A 17216-nucleotide genomic window follows, 5' to 3' on the forward strand; every position below is an offset into this window, starting at 1 on the left:
ACGGCTTCTTTCTATTTCTTCTGTTACATAAATGACTTGGAAAACCATCAGAGAATGGAGAAGGGAGAACTTGGAGATGTGCCAGGGCTTTGGCGGGTTGCCACGCTACTCCTTTTCCTAGACTGAAAAGAAATAGCGAAGAGCAGTGACAGAGCTTTGCAACCACATCCAGAGGTGTTGAAAGAAGAAGAAGTGATTTCTTTAGAACGACATCGAGACAACAATGCCACAAGGCATGATGGAGATCAGGAATAACCAAGATAGACATAACATTTGGCAAGGACAAAAGGGAATGATTTGGTTAAAATAAATACCACACACAGGAAGAATAAAGGAGAGCTTCACTTGCAGATTCATAAATTATTAAATGTGTCAACACGATTTGAAGTTAAAAACATTGTGGCTGTCGTATAAGGGATTATCATTAAGATTGGATGGTAATTGGGCTGAATAACAGTTTGGAAGCAGAATTAAAGGGAATTATTAAACCATGAAATCTAGAACGAGGGGGGCCACCTAAATTGTGTAACTGGCTATCTGAGTGATTGGTATTTGAATTGGTATTGTAATTTGGTATTGATATAATAAGGCTTACATTGGATTTTTGTGATTGAAAACTAATAAAAATTATTGCAAAAAAGGAGAGGGGATGTTTTAAACAAAGGAGCTCGGTATGCTAAGAAAATTTATTTTCTTCTTTTTATCAGTTAAAGTGTTGCCAAGAAATTGAAAGTAACTTTACCACTTGATGTTTCCTCTGTGGGAAATAAAGGTGTTTAATTTTGTAAGAGTTAACTCTGTGAAAATCTCAAGGTGGAGATAGGAGATTTAATGCATTTTTATTCACCATTTTATGCATCTCAGCTCTGAGCTCCTTCAGTTGCTCATCTAATAATTTCTGCCTGATGCCAACACTCAGTGGGGATGTTCAACAGTATATTTCCCACCCTAGCAGTTTCTGCCTTGAACACTTGTGTCTGTCTCCTTATCAGAGGAGCACATTCCTTTCCACAGTTTCCCACAGATTTCAGTTTGACTTTGAAGCCAGCACTTTCACAAAAGGGATGAAGCGTTAAATGTAATATAAAATGAAAACTCTTATCAATCAGAACACCTTTCCCTGCTTTTAAGCTTTCTTGGCTGGAAATAATAAAAAATGCTTTTTGTTTTGTTTTCAGCCTCTTAAAAGTGAACACTTTTTATGCCAGCTGTCATCTCACATATCAACCGAAATTTCCAATTAGCAGACTGATCACATGTCATAATTTATCACCATCCTTAACCACCACATAGTTGTATCTGTCAATGCAGTGTCAGCAGTAGATGACTAGTCAACCATTTTTGCTCCCAGAAGTCTTCACTCTCTTGGTCTCCCGTTCAGAATGACTCTGAGAAGACTTTGGATGAAAAGCAATAAACTTTTTTTTTTTTTAGAAATATTGCAAAGAATCTAGAACCCAGAATCTAGAATCTAGATACCTCTCAGGTGGAATGCCCTTTCAATTATTATGTTTTCCTGTGTTGGGAGCCAACCAGAGTGGCTGTGGCAACCTAGCCGGATGGGAAGAGTACTGTATAGATAAAAATTATTGTTATTATTATTATTATTATTATTATTATTATTATTATTATTAGCTCTAATCTTATGACAATATATTGTGGTGCACCCTTCAACTCTCAATACAGGATGATGACTCAGCTCTATCAACACATCCTGGCCTTGGCATTTGCTGTAAAGGAGATCAATAGAAATCCCTGGGTCTTGCCCAATGCTACTCTCGGATTCCACATGTATAACAGCCATTTTAGTGAAAAGTGGACCTTTCAAGCTTCAATAGAGCTTCTTTCAAGAAGGGCCAAATTCATCCCCAACTACAAGTGTGATGCTGAAAATACTCCAGTTGCAGTCATTGGAGGACCAAACTCTTATATTGGACCTCAAATGGCACCCATCCTGTGTACCTACAAGATACCACAAGTAAGATTTATATGTGGAAGATAAATACACATGTTTAAGAAACATTTTGAACTTCTCTTGCATTTCAGACATTATGCTATTGTGCTACATTTTGTCTTCTAATATTCCTGTTTAATACGTAAAGCCAAAGATACAAGATTGTAGAGCAGATCTATGTACTATCAGGACACCAAATGAGTGCTTTCAATACCTTGGACAGTTTTACAAATTCAGTAGAATGTATGATCATGCTTCTCCTAGCCTATATCAGTTTTACAAGAAGGTGTTTAATGTGTCTCTTTCCCAACATTTTGAACATAGTAAAGTGCTTTTGGTATAATCACTCTAGCATTCTCTCTGACAAATTAATTGTTTGTCCATGCAATCTACAGTAACTTCAATAGATTCTGCGTGTGCTAATGATACTTTTACAATTTTTTGTATACATCGCAAATCCATAGTGAGGGTGGAGAAGAGGATCTAGCTGGTGGTTCACACCTTGAGTTTCCCCATTCCATAGACCACCTTCATAGGGACAGAGGTACCCATCCGTCAGTCATCTGATATTTACCTTGTGATTTCAAGCAGCTTCTTGAACTTTCCCATCCCTGATATAGTCTATAATGTGAAACCTTGGAAATGTGCTTATGGCTTGTCCAAGATGGCATGTTGGGCCAATCTCTGAGGCCTGGTAGAACAGAGGTTTCCCTATACAGATATATAGTATGCAATGTGAGAGTTTAATACAATTTAATGTATTAAAACCCATAGCTATACTCCATTCCAAGATATGTACCAAGCTCATTTGAATCTAAAGAGAATTATCAGCAAATTCATCATATGAAATGTGTGTACTTTAAGTTTCGTGAGGTAAGAATAAATAGATGTGCATTCAATGTATTCTGTACAATCTCTTCAACTAATGTAAAGCAGCATTCATGTATCCTGGATGGAATACAAACCCACCCCCCAACCCACCCCCCACCCCAAAAAAAACTTCACATAGAAATACTGTTACATTTTTAAATAGTATTATTTCAAGGAAAGGTTGCAGATTGTCTTCCATATCTGATTCTGCATATATTTGTAAAGAAATATATGAGAAATCGCTGAGAAAACTTTGATGCTAGTATGTCACAGCCTAGATTCCTGATGATGAGAGAATGGCACAAGGCACATTTGCAGACTTCCATACCATTCTTGGTTTTGTCACAATGAATAGGCACCAGAATATCAGTAGAAAGGATGGCCAGAATAGAAGCACTCAGCTCTTTTCTCCTTATGCCTATCAGCCTGTTTGGCTTTATCACAAATTTCCAATAAGTGACCCACAATGTTGAGTAAGCTTAATGCATTGTCGCCTGCTTCTAAGGTATATTTTCTAAGCCAGTGACACACTTGCAAATTCAAATGTGGAGTGGCTATAAATTGATGTTCAGATATAATCACATTTTTCCAAATACAACTCAAATCTCTCTCTCTCATATTCTTTTAACATTTTTGAAATATTATTTAGCTCATATATGGTTCTGCTCCAGTCATGAATAAAAAAACTGAAGGGATTTTCTTCTACCAAATGTTCCCAAATGTGAACCACCTATACAAAGGGATTCTCCACTTACTGTTGCATTTTGCATGGACATGGATTGGGATGCTTTCTCAGGATGATGACACTATAGAGAAGTTTAAAGAGGACATGTTCCCATTGTTTTCCAAGAGGGGCATCTGCTTTGACTTCATGGAGAAATTCCCCAAACAAACTTCTTCCAGTGATTTTGGTGACATGGTGGAGGAGTGCTTTGAATTGATCAAAGTTGTTATGGAAAGCACTGCCAAAGTTGTGGTTGTATATGGATAAATGGTAATGAGAACAATGCACCAGCTTTTACAATTTGCAAATATATCAATGAACATCCAGACAAGAGTCTGGATTATGACAGCTCAGATGGATTTCACATCATTTCCGTTCCAAAGAAGTTCAGACATAAATCTCCTCCATGGTGCTGTATCTCTTGCAATTCACTCAAAGGAGGTGTCAGGATTCCATAAATTTATTCAGCATAGGAACTCTTACTCAGAAAACAATGATGGTTTCATAAAGGACTTCTGGGAGGAATCATTCAGCTGTACATACCCCAATTCTTTTGTAGACAAGATGAACAAGAAAGTCTGCACTGGAGAGGAGAAGCTAGAGACCCTTCCCTCATCTGTTTTTGAAATGTCTATGACAGGAAATAGCTACAGCATCTACAATGCAGTTTATGCAGTGGCACATGCATTCAGTACAAGGCATTCATCCCAAGTCAAACACAGAGCAATGGCAGATGGAGTAAGACTGGACCAACAACCATGGCAGGTAATGTCCTGCTCATGATTTTAAAGATTGAGGTATACTCCCATATTTGTAGATGCAAAAACTTCCCATTGCATGCATCTCCACCCAAGACCTTTAGCAACTATTTGTTGATTTTATGGCAAGCAGAGATAGGTGAGACTTGGTAAGCTCTTTTCAGTTTAACTCTATGGTGGAACGAGGGAGGAAAGACCTGATGTGAAAGCTAGGGAAAAGCATCATTTCCTTTCTCGAATTCCTGTCAGTTGTATCCACTTGTATTCCTGAGAGTTGAGTGAACACATTGAGGGGCAAACACAGAAGGTTGGACAAGAATGCCACATCTTATGAGAAACCAGCTTCTCGCTCCTCCTTTGATGATTTTCACTTCGAATTTTTTCTTTACTTATAGAATGTTAGAAGAGCCTGTTGGATCAGGCCAATGGCCCATCAAAATTATGATGAAGATTACTCATTTCATTTCTGTGCCACGTGCAAGAATTCCCAGACATTTCCTCTTTTGTGCGTCCTACATACCCATCTGGGGGGAATTTTATATGGGCAGCTGCTCCATGGCACTGTCTCAATTCCATTCCTGCTTCTTATGGGCAGCAACCCCAGATATTTTGCGACCTCCAACAACTAAGTTAGGCAAAGCACTTTTACTTTACTTTATTTTATTTTATTTATTTTATTTTTGCACCATGGCCTTCTGTGCCACCTAACATTTCCCTTCCACCAACCATGCTTTAGCAGATTATTGATCTTCCCACCAGCTGCTTGTGACATCAGCGCTGGTTCTTTTTCTACAGCCATTCCAGATTAACCTAGCAATGGTATCTATGTGCATGTGTTTAAACTATCTCTTCAAGTCTAAAAACCAGGAGGAAAACTCAAAGTTTCCTCTCCTCATTTTAGTGAGCCCCTTTTCATTTTAGCGATTATGGGGTAAGTGGGTAGGTGTGGATTCTTCAATTTTTTCTAGGGAAGGAATTACTGGAAACACAGAGGAGAAAGCACATTTTCATAGTTGCCACAGCATCCCTCCTAACCTGTGCTGTATTTGAAACAAGGGAGCGGGTGGTGCTGTGGTCTAAACCACTGAGCCTCTTGGGTTTGCCAATTGTAAGGTCGACAGTTCAAATCCATGCAACGGGTGAGCTCCCATTGTTCGGTCCCAGCTCCTGCCAACATAAGCATTTCAAAAGCATACCAAGTATGCAAGTAGATAAATAGGTACTGCTGTGGCAGGAAAGTAAAAAGCATTTCCATGTGCTGTAGGACGGTGTCTCAATGTGCCCGAAGTGGTTTAGTCACACTGCCCACATGACCCGAAAAGCTGTCTGTGGACAAATCCTGTCTCCCTCAGCCTGAAGCGAGATGAGCGTCACATCCCATAGTCACCTTTAACTGGACTTAACCATCCAGGGGTCCTTTACCTTTACTTGGAACAAGCATATGTCATAATCAAGCACTATCTCAGGGGCATTGTGGGAAATAAATACATCTCCTGGCATTTTAGTTCATTTACTTTCATTTTTACCAGGATTAGCCTACAAACATCCTTTCAAGACAACATAATCCAAAATCTTCATGTCTGATAGATTATAACCTTGATGTGTATTTGCATCCTTTGCACCTTTTAAGTACAGCCTCCTATTTTTTCATCCTTATAAATTAGCTCCATCATGTCCTCAGAAGTATTTCTTTTAACAACAGCATGGAGGAAACAGTTTCCTTCGATCAAAATGGAGAATTGCTTGCTGGATTTGACATTATAAACTGGATCACATTTCCAAACCACTCCTTCCTCAGGGTCAAAGTTGGAAAGATTGAGCCCATGGTTCACCAGGATAATTCTTCATCATTGATGAGGATGTCATCGTATGGCCCAACCAGTTTAAACAGGTAGTAACTGTGCATATTTTGGGATCTATTGAATAATTTCCTCAATGTTCAAAAAGTCACATTGTCTCCAGATTTTGTAGTGGATGTTAGAATGCTGAAGACAAATCTACAGAATTCAAGCAACACTGTCATAATGCGTATTTTGTCTCATGTTTTCTTAATTTGGGCAAAGGACTCCATTTATAGGGAAGTTCCCCACATAAACACGACGTGCACTCAAGAATTCATTATATTTCCTTATGTCAGTATCAACCCATTCGTTCATTGCAGAGAAATAATAATGAAATAAAAGCTCCACAAACCATTTTTGGATTTTTTAAAAACTACTTTATCATTTACTAACAGATGTGTCCCATTTCCATATGCAATGATCACTGCAGTTCAGGTTATAGAACAGCTAAAAAAGAAGGGAAGGCATTTTGCTGCTATGATTGCTTTCCATGTCCAGAAGATTTCAAACCAGAAAGGTAAGGAATGTCGTATGTAGATGTGTTTTGTTTAACATTTACCACCTATTTAATAGGCTGATGCCTTCTATTTTATAAATAAATTGACTACAATGCAGCTTGCTCCCATCAGTGTTTTAAATGCTCAAACTAATTGCTCTAACATTCGAAATTGTGAAATGTTAGCATCCACAAAGCATATGTAAAGGGTTAATGGCAAGAACCGTAGAACTCTGTGATGCCATACACTCTGTGGCAGTTATGGCAGTTAGCTGAACGGTCTTAACAGTTAGAGCTGCTGCTGTCTGCCTAAGAGTTAGTCAGTCTGTAACCGTTTAATTTATGTAAAAGCTGCTAGCAATTTAACTATCACCTACCTGCATAGAATATGAAAATCTGCAACAGCATGTATACTAATCAAATTATTCTTTAAACTTCAAAAAGAGAGTGTCCTGCGTAGTTTATATAGGAGGGAAAAGAGAGCTAATAAAAGGGTCAAACAATCCATGGCTGTCTTCTACATACTTCACATGAGTTAACTTGGGTGGCTGAACAGAATATCAGACAAATTCATAGGGCATAAGCATATTAGTGGGTTGGATCAGTTGAAACAAAAAGACTATGCAAGCCCCAGCCTCAAACGCACAAATCAATAGACACAGAGGCCTCTGACACCTTCAGCCGCTAGCAGGATGGTTTTGATTTGTTTATATTTCTGGATTTGTTTGGAACCCATGAGAAAGCAGGCCCTTGAGGCCTTGAACTCAGATTATGCTGGAAGTAGAATTTCTTATTATTCTTACTGCAAAATTAACTTTTGATATTTCAAGTTCACTCCCCTCATTCAGGAACAGAATGCCATACTTAAATATAATATTATATCTATTTTTCATATTTGATTTCAGACATGGATGATTGTTTTCAATGTTCAGAAGATCATTATCCAAACATTGGCCAAGATGGATGCCTCCCAAAATACATAAGCTTCCTGACTTACAATGAGCCTCTGGGGATTATATTGACCACATTTGCAGGTTTTTTCCCCCTCATTAATTACAACTTTGGTTCCTGGAATATTCCTCAAGCACCAGGACACTCCCATAGTCAAAGCCAATAATCGGAACCTCACCTATGTTCTCCTGTCCTCTCTCCTCCTCTCCTTTCTTTGTGCTTTGCTATTCATTGGCAAACCAGATGAAGTGACATGTCTCCTACGACAAACTACTTTTGGTGCAATCTTCTCAGTGGCAGTTTCCTGTATATTAGCCAAAACCACAATAATAGTTCTAGCTTTCATTTCTATCAAGCCAGGCTCTAGGATGAGGAGATGGGTGGGGAAACAACTGGCAACCTTTATTGTTCTTTCCAGCTTCCTTGTTCAGACGTTTTTTATTACTGTGTGGCTGGCAACCTGTCCTCCATTCCCAGATGTTGACATGCACTCAATCAATGAAAAAATTGTACTAGAGTGTGCAATGAAGGGTCAAATACCATGTTTTACTCTGTTTTGAGCTTCATGGGTTTCCTGGCCATTGCCAGCTAACTTTGGCTTTCCTAGCTAGGAAGTTGCCCGATAGTTTTAATGAAGCCAAGTTTATCACTTTCAGCATGTTGGTCTTCTGCAGTGTGTGGTTGTCTTTTGTCCCAACTTACTTGAGCACAAAAGGGAAACACATGGTGGCTGTGGAGATCTTCTCCATCTTGGCCTCTAGTGGTGGCTTACTGTGCTGCATCTTTTTCCCAAAATGCTTTGTCATTTTGCTGAGGCCAGAATTGAACAGCAGGGGACAACTAACAAGAAGAAATAAAGAATAATCAAGTACCTCATCAAGTCAATCCGCACAGATCTGCAATTAAATCATATTAATTTCAATCGCATCAAAATAATTCATGATTGACAGATACATTACAATTCACAAATGTTGTGTTTTGAGTTGCAACAAGAGTGATATAAATATAGAGTTCTCAACACACTGGGTGCTAACCATTGTTATTCATACGCATTGTACATCCATATAAATATAGTCCATATTGCATTGAGTTTAATGGAAAGAAAATAAAAAAATCATTCCAGTAGCACCTTAGAGACCAACTAAGTTTGTTATTGGTATGAGCTTTTGTGTGCATGCACACTTCTTCAGATACATGCACATGAAAGCTAATACCAATAATAAACTTAGTTGATCTCTAAGCTGATACTGGAAGGAATTCTTTTATTTTGTTTCGACTACGGCAGACGAACACGGCTACCTAACTGTAACTGATTTTAATGGGCTTGCTCTGAGTATGACTTGGAATAGACATCACCCTTTAAGAATAATATGAGAGTAATTTATAATTATTATTGCTTTGAAGTTTTCTAAATTTTTCTAAAATTCAATAGTACACTAAAAAAAAGAAAAGAAGAGGCCTAGCATCTATCTCTCCCACTTAAGAAATGGCTTTGGCTGAGATATGATAAACATGTTTTCTTTAAAATATTGCACAGCATCTTTGATTCAAAGCAAGTGATTACCTCACCTGTAATTACCAGATTATTCAGAATTACATCTTCTCCACTTCCCCAGGGACCTCCTCTGCCCACATGCAGAATGATGAAACTAAGACTGGAGGCTCTTATTAATAACTATGAACTTCACTTGGTTGGGTCAATATACATACAGAGACTCATCTGTCTGGCGTTGAATCAGCTTATTGAGTCACCATTCAAGTTAGGCTTTCCTGCTTAGTATTGCTGGAAAGCGATACTAAGCAGAAGTGATAACAGAAGAGATGAACTTGTGCCTAAATGACCAATCAATTGCAAAATGGTAGTGTTTAGGTTGCTGGTGCTCTTACTGTCACTGCAGGGGATGTGCAAGTTTCTTCCTCTTCCTCAATGTTCCCTCAGGGAACCTGTCCCTATCCTTCACAAATATTATCAGTCAGGAGACCTCATCATTGCTGGCATTATTTCTCAGATCTACATATTTTCAGATACCCTATCCTTTGAGAAACACCCATCTCAGGAATTTTCAGATTACCATATGTAAGTAGTTGCATGTTTCTTTAGAAACATATTAGATGCTGATGAACTTCACAGTGAACCCAGCCCTGGGTGTTGGACTTAACTACAGTGGACTGACAAATAATTGGAACTTCATTTCTTTACATCTACCCCATCTGACCTTGCGTTTACACAGGCAGTGATCGGATATCTAAACCCATCCTCTGAAGGATATGTAGACTCAAAACTGCAGTATACAGTGTACAGTGTATCCATTTCACTTTAGGAGATTTGGCAGAATTCCTGGAACAGATTTAAATAGGGATATTGTAAACACTTCGTTGAATTTCAAGATACTGTTCATATCCACATATAGAAGTTGGTATTTATTTATTTTTTCATGTCCTATTTCTTTGTTGTGAATGCAGTGAGAAACATTGCAAAGTACTTTTATTTGCTGCAAAATCAAGGAATGCACTGACTAAATGGCATTGCTTAATCAAATCTGTGGGGGGAAAGTGGGGGAATAAATCCAATTGCATCTTGCAAGATTTACTGCATTAAACAGGACAGAGGAGCCAAAACTTTTAAGTTGCTTCTATTAGCGAATGTGAGTAACCTGCTAAACCATGGGCCGAGTTCTACCATTATTTTCTTACGTGTCCCCCTTCACTAAAACCTAATTAGTTGTAGCAGTGGATAAAAAGGCACATTCACTGCTGGGTAGAGTAATCCGTTGAGGATTTTAAAACTATCATTTTTTTCCATTCTTGAGACAATGCAGGCTTGGTCACATTATACAGAATGGGGAGAGGGTCTATGCACATCTGTGTGTATGTGTGTGCATGTTTATGGTGTGTGTGCATGTGCACACCTGCATGTGTAGGGTGCCCACATGTTCTTTATTAATGAGCCACATACTGTTTTATGGCAAAACACACTGCTGACGCACAATGGAGTGATGCAGCCCTAAGTCTGAAAAGGGCTTAGCCACCCCTGTATCAGAAATATGGGAACCAGTCTGTGTCTGGTCTGCTCACTTTTGCATGCCTTCACTCCTAAATCTCTTCTCTCCTGTTTCGGCATTAATCTGCTCCTTTGTTTTTCAAAAACAACAAACATCCCACAAAGAAAAATAAATTTAAGATTATTTTGATTTACCCACTTCGAATACTCATTTTCTTTTTAAACTTTATTGAAGAATTTTAAAACATTTACCAAGCCTAAAATATTGGCTTCCAGGACTAATGCTTGTACAGATGTCGAGTAAGGCATGCAGAGATCCAAATGGCATCAAAACAGGCTTGAAACTTATTTTACATTACAAATTAAGACCGCATCTTGAAACTAAAGATACTTAAAACTAGAGCTTGAAGATAATTTCTCCATCTTTGCTGCTATGAAACTAGGTATTTTTTATCCATTGGAAGAAAAACTCAAAGAAAAATGCTACATTGGTATTTCCTTATTAGGGTATGTATTCTGTGTGAATGAAGAACATGCAGACTACAAATAACTTTTGACCAGCAAATATTAAACATACAAAACACCTCATCCAGATTTCCTAGAGGTCAGAATAAATGAAAACCCCTTATTGAATTATGTCTTTTCTACATGTATTAAAACTACTGATTCACATACTGTTTCATGATCTAGTCTTTTACACCTGGGAAATGTGAGATTACAAACTATTTTTGAATTGGATACTGAACTGAAAAGAAGTCAATGTTATGATCTGAAGCAGATGAACTGTAATGTGGCATGTAACTCTCAATACAGGGTGCTGACTCACGTCTACCAACACATCCTGGCCTTGGCATTTGCTGTAAAGGAGATCAATGAAACTCCCCAGATCTTGCCCAACATCACCCTGGGCTTCCAAATTTATAACAGTCATTTCAGTGCAAGCTGGACCTATGAAGCCTCAATGGAGCTTCTCTCAAAAAGGGCCAAGGCCATCCCTAACTATAAATGTGATGCTGAGAGCACTCCAATAGCAGTCATTGGGGGACCTAATTCTAATGTCTGTCTTCATATGACAATCATCCTGTGTACCTACAAGATACCACAAGTAAGATGCAAATTCATTCACATCTGAATTTCAACTAATTCACACAATACATGAAATGTAGCCATTCTTTGAAATTCCCCCTTCTCCAGATTTTGCAAAGCAGTTCTCCAATAAAATAATGTGTCCAAAAATGCACAGATTACGGTAAAGTGCATTTAAAAAATGCACATTAGTAAAAATATCCTTAAAATGCATTGTATTAGTGATAATGCTTTGCAAAAATGTGCATATTGGGCAAAATTTGCACACATGTTTTGTGTTTTAGGAGAAATTTTCATGAGGCTTAAAAAGAAATCTAATTGATGTGGTTAAATAAGAAACTTAAGAGAAATATTGACAGATCCTCCCATTCCTAACACACTGATGGGTCAGATTTAGCCAAAGCCCAAATCATGAATTGGACAAATTTGGGTGGAACTAGATGAGTTAGGTAGAAACAGTCCCAGATTGGGTCTGGCCTGCTGGAGTGATCAGGGGCTGTTGGGTAGGAAGAATGAGATTTGTCTTCACATGGCTGTAGCAAGAAGTGCATTGAAGCACACAGTAAAACTGAGCAATTATATACCCTAGGCTGAGCATCTGGTGAGTTGAGGTTTCAATCCTGCTAGTTGCAGGGGCCTACTTCCTCAGCGTGTTCTTTGCAGGAAATGCACAGGGAAAGTAGACTCTAGTAGTTGAACACATAATTCAATCCTGCAATCTGCAGGATCTACTTAACCGTTATGGTCCCGGCCAGAAATGAACAGAAGAAAGAAAACAAAACTACACACAAGTAATTGTTTTATATTGAAAACCATTCTTCTCTTCTCATCTTTTTTTTATATATATAAAAACCTTAGCTCATATATGGCTCTTCCCCAGTCATGAATAAAGAGTCTCAAGGAGTTTTCTTCTACCAAATGTTCCCAAATGGGGACCATCAATATAGAGGAATTATCCAATTACTGCTGCATTTCCAGTGGACATGGATTGGAGTGGTTTCTCAAGATGGGGATAATACAGAAGGTTTTATAGACAATGTACTTCCAATGTTTTCCCAGAGTGGCATCTGCTTTGACTTCATAGAAACATTCCCAAAGCTAACATCTTCCAGTGGTACCACTGACATGGTGCAGGAGGGCTTTCACTGTGTCAGTGTTATTATGGGAAGCACTACGAATGTTGTGGTTGTACATGGAGAAATTCAGACAATGATAGTATTGAAAATGGTGCCCCAGATTGTAAAATTTGAGCATATACCAATGAGGACCAAGGGTAAAGTCTGGTTCATGACAGCCCAAATGGATATCACATCATTTCCATTCCAAAGAAATTGGGACATAAGTTTCCTTCATGGTTCTCTCTCCCTTGGAATTCACTCAGTGGATCTGTTAGCTTTCCAGAAGTTCCTTCAGATCAAGAACCCAACCACAGAAAAAGAAGATGGTTTTATCAAGGACTTCTGGGAAGAGTCATTTAACTGTTCATTCCCCAGTTCTGTGGCAGATAATATAGGTGGGCAAATCTGCACTGGGGAGGAGAAGATGGAGGCACTTCCCATGTCTGTTTTTGAAATGAGAATGACAGCTCATAGCTACACCATCTACAATGCAGTCTATGCGGTGGCACATGCTTTGCACATCAGACATTCATCCCAATTCAAGCAGAGGGGAATGGCAGAGGGTGTAAGAAGGGAGCTTGCAAATCCACAACCTTGGCAGGTAATGTCCTCAAGATACCTCCATATGTTTTGGTGGGGAAATATGGGCGAGCTTTCTCAACCTTCCATGAGATTAACAAGAAATTTCTTTTTGGAGAAAAGCTTTACAATACATCTAGCATTTGTCCCCCCCCCCCCCATCCCAGAGACTGACAAATCTCCCCATAGTTTATTAAACAATGTCTTACCATCCCTTCACCTGTCGACCTGTGCACTTTGGGGGGGATGGAGTTTCATAACTTGGTGCTGCTCTGATATTTTGTCCAGTATTTAATTCAACCATTCATTGAGGGGAAGGGGAGAGGCGAATGGCACCATTTATTTCATCAAGACTTTGATTTGTTTTAAATTAATCTGTTCTTTGTTTGAGAAGGGCAGGCCTGACACATTAGCTCACCCAAAGCTTTCAAGAGATCATAATCCCATCCCTTGAATGTATTTTCACTATGTTGTATGATAACATAGTTTGAGCATTTATATGTATCTTCCATCCTATTTTCATTATTTAGCTCCATCACATCCTCAGAAGTATTTTATTTAACAACAGTGCAGGAGAAAATGTGCGTTTTGACACAAATGGTGAATTAATTGCTGGCTTTGACATTATAAACTGGCTCATGTTTCCAAATCAGTCCTTTCGTAGAGTCAAAATTGGGAAGATAGACTCTCTGGGTATCCAGGAAAAACCGTTCACCATTCATGAGGATGCCATTGTATGGCCCAACCAATTTAACCAGGTGGGTACTCCGAATCTTTCAGGGTTCATTCCATCACTTGTCCCATGGTTGTTTCTCAGTATTCTGTAAATTTATTTAGCCCAATTCAAACTATGGCTTTCAATCTGAACATTCATGTTGTAGTTCCATAATAATGTGCCACTTAATGTTCATTCTTGGGGTGGCAGGGAAGACTTTGGCAATTCCACCCACCATTCAATTACATGCATTCTAACTATAGGCAATTTTGGCTTCACACACTAACCCCAAAATGTAACCCTCTCATAATTTGAGTGTGGACTTCATGCATATCAATGAAACAGGTGAAGACACATTTCTTCCAGAACGCTTTGACTTTCGTAATGAATTTGAGTCGCACAGTTTTGTGTTATTTATAAGATTATTTAGCTTCAACATATCTTGCCTCTTTCCATACATAACCTTTTGAGTATTAAGATTCCCTCTTGTTACTTCTGCCACCCTCAGAAACCTGAGGGATGGCCGTCTAGGAAAGGGAATTATCTGTGGCAGTACCCAAAACATGTCCCTTTCCCCAAAGTGTCACGTCAAACATCCTCATTTATAGTTACTATGGGCACAGTTAACAATTTTGGGGTTAGACCACCTCTATTGTTTGATGCACATTCCTTTGGTTTGTTTTAAAATATGTCATTGATTTTAATGCTCACTGTTTTGGTGGCATTTGCTTTAAAAAGTGTTATATAAATAAATAATAACATACCATAATATGAGCCAAGGACTCAAGTTCTAAAAGCCCACTGCATTTGCAATACTTTCTAGTGTTCGTGATATTACCTAAAACATTATATTTTAATATTTATGGACAGACTCGGCCCATTTCTATATGTAATGATCATTGCGGTTCAGGTTATAGTCGGACCAAGAAGGAAGGGAACCCATTTTGTTGCTATGACTGCATTCCATGTACAGAAGGAAAGATTTCCAACCAGGAAGGTAAGAAAGGTTTAAAAATGTTTTCTATAGATGTATGTATACCACCTATTTCATAGATGATTTTGATCTGGTTATGTTTCTCAATAGGTTTGTTTTTTAACAGTGATTTCCTTGATGTTTAAAATATTGCCCCAATTCATGGGCAATTGATTTGAAATCCATTATAAGTGAACTACAAGCCTATTTTTAATACAGTGTTGTATCACTATTTAGTTATGTTTAGAGAGAACCATTTGAATAAATGGGAAATCACATAAACAAGTATCACTGATTTCAGTGGATCTTCAGTAAGCATTTCTAAATCTGAATCAGATCCATTGGCACTTGAAGCTGATTAGCTTCACCAAGCACACAGATTCACCCTTAAAATGAGCTGAGTAACAGCTGCAGAATCAGAAAGTGTGGAAGCACCCGTTCTGGTCAGCTGATATTCTATTGAATTAGATCAAAATACTGAAGTAGTTTACAAAGTGCACAACTATTTGCATTATTCCAAAGAAATGACATTGAGTCAGAAATGATCAAATGTGGGTGGGGGGAGAGATGTGTGGCCTTGTCTTTGTGAGCCAACAGAGCCCACCACCTCTGACTCTCTTACGAGTGTGCAATTAATATCTTTCTTTCTTTCTTTCTTTCTTTCTTTCTTTCTTTCTTTCTTTCTTTCTTTCTTTCTTTCTTTCTTTCTTCAGACATGGATGACTGTTTTAAATGCACAGAAGATCAGTATCCAAACATTGACCAGGATATATGTCTTCCAAAAGATATAAGCTTCCTGTCTTACGATGAACCTCTGGGGATCAGTTTAGTCACGTTAGCTCTTTTATTGACTTTCATTACAGCTTTGGTGCTTAGGATCTTCATCAAACACAAAGAGACTCCCATAGTCAAAGCCAACAATCAGACCCTCACCTACGTTCTCCTTATAGCCCTCATTCTCTCCTTTCTTTGTCCTTTGCTATTCCTTGGCCAGCCCACAAAAATAACCTGTCTCCTTCGACAAACTGCTTTTGGAGTCATCTTCTCAGTAGCAGTGTCTTGTATCTTAGCAAAAACAACTATAGTGGTTCTAGCTTTCATGGCTACCAAGCCAGGCTCCAGAATGAGGAGATGGGTGGGGAAACATCTGGCCATCTCCATTGTTCTTTTCAGCTTCCTCATTCAAATGATGATTTGTAGTGCCTGGCTGATAATTGCTCCCCCACTACCTGATTTAGACAAGCACTCAGTGACTAAAGAAATTGTACTGCAATGTAATGAAGGATCAGTCACCATGTTCTACTGTGTCCTAGGCTTCATGGGAATGCTGGCCCTTGTCAGTTTCACTGTGGCTTTCCTAGCTAGAAAGTTACCAGACAGTTTTAATGAAGCCAAGTTTATCTCCTTCAGCATGTTGGTCTTTTGCAGTGTGTGGCTGTCCTTTGTTCCTACCTACCTGAGTACCAAGGGAAAGTACATGGTGGCTGTGGAGATCTTTTCTATTTTGGCCTCTAGTTTTGGATTACTGGGCTGCATCTTTTCCCCCAAATGTTATATCATTTTGCTGAGGCCAGAGTTAAACAGCAGGGGACAGCTTATCATAAGAAAGAATTAAAGCATGAACAAGTCTATTTGATGTAGCAAATCATAACTGGACTATATCTCCTTGTACAGTGGTGCCCCGCAAGACGAACGCCTCACAAGACGGAAAACCCGCTAGACGAAAGGGTTTTCCATTTTGGAGGCGCTTCGCAAAACGAATTTCCCTATGGGCTTGCTTCGCAAGACGAAAATGTCTTGCGAGTTCCTGCGGGTTTTTTCCCCTTCCCCCCCCCTTTTCCTAAGCCCTAAGCCGCTTATCAGCTAATCCGCTGATAAGCCGCTTATCAGCTGATCTGCTAAAAGCCACTAAACCGCTAATAGCGCTAATCCGCTAAGCTGTCAATGGGCTTGCTTCGCAAAATGAAAAAAACGCTATACGAAGATCCTCACGGAAAGGATTAATTTCGTCTTGCGAGGCACCACTGTATTCATTTTGCTTCTTCTCAGAATGCCTCAACCCAGCAAAGCCAACAGAGGAGCCCATGTAGCTGTTCTCCCTGAACTTCTCCTGACAAAGTACTCTGATTAAGGGAAGTAGTAGCTCATGT

At 38.9% G+C, this 17216-nt stretch overlaps 2 protein-coding genes across 2 annotated transcripts in view; both read left to right on the forward strand.

Moving 5' to 3' along the window:
• The window catches only part of LOC310829174 (vomeronasal type-2 receptor 26-like), a gene marked incomplete at its 3' end in the record, with an annotated part of 124085 nt that overhangs the window by 57565 nt on the left and 49304 nt on the right, over window positions 1–17216 (forward strand). The window lies entirely within an intron of this gene.
• Window positions 1969–16731, forward strand: LOC310829226 (vomeronasal type-2 receptor 26-like). Its single transcript, XM_083707471.1, has 5 exons — window positions 1969–1978; window positions 4108–4313; window positions 13909–13959; window positions 14964–15090; window positions 15780–16731. The coding sequence occupies exons 2-5, from the start codon at window positions 4113–4115 to the stop codon at window positions 16679–16681; spliced, it is 1281 nt and encodes a 426-aa protein (XP_083563597.1). The 5' UTR covers window positions 1969–1978; window positions 4108–4112; the 3' UTR covers window positions 16682–16731.

The sequence above is a fragment of the Podarcis gaigeae genome (assembly GCF_964106915.1).
Source record: "Podarcis gaigeae genome assembly, chromosome: 13".
Taxonomy (NCBI): domain Eukaryota; kingdom Metazoa; phylum Chordata; class Lepidosauria; order Squamata; family Lacertidae; genus Podarcis; species Podarcis gaigeae.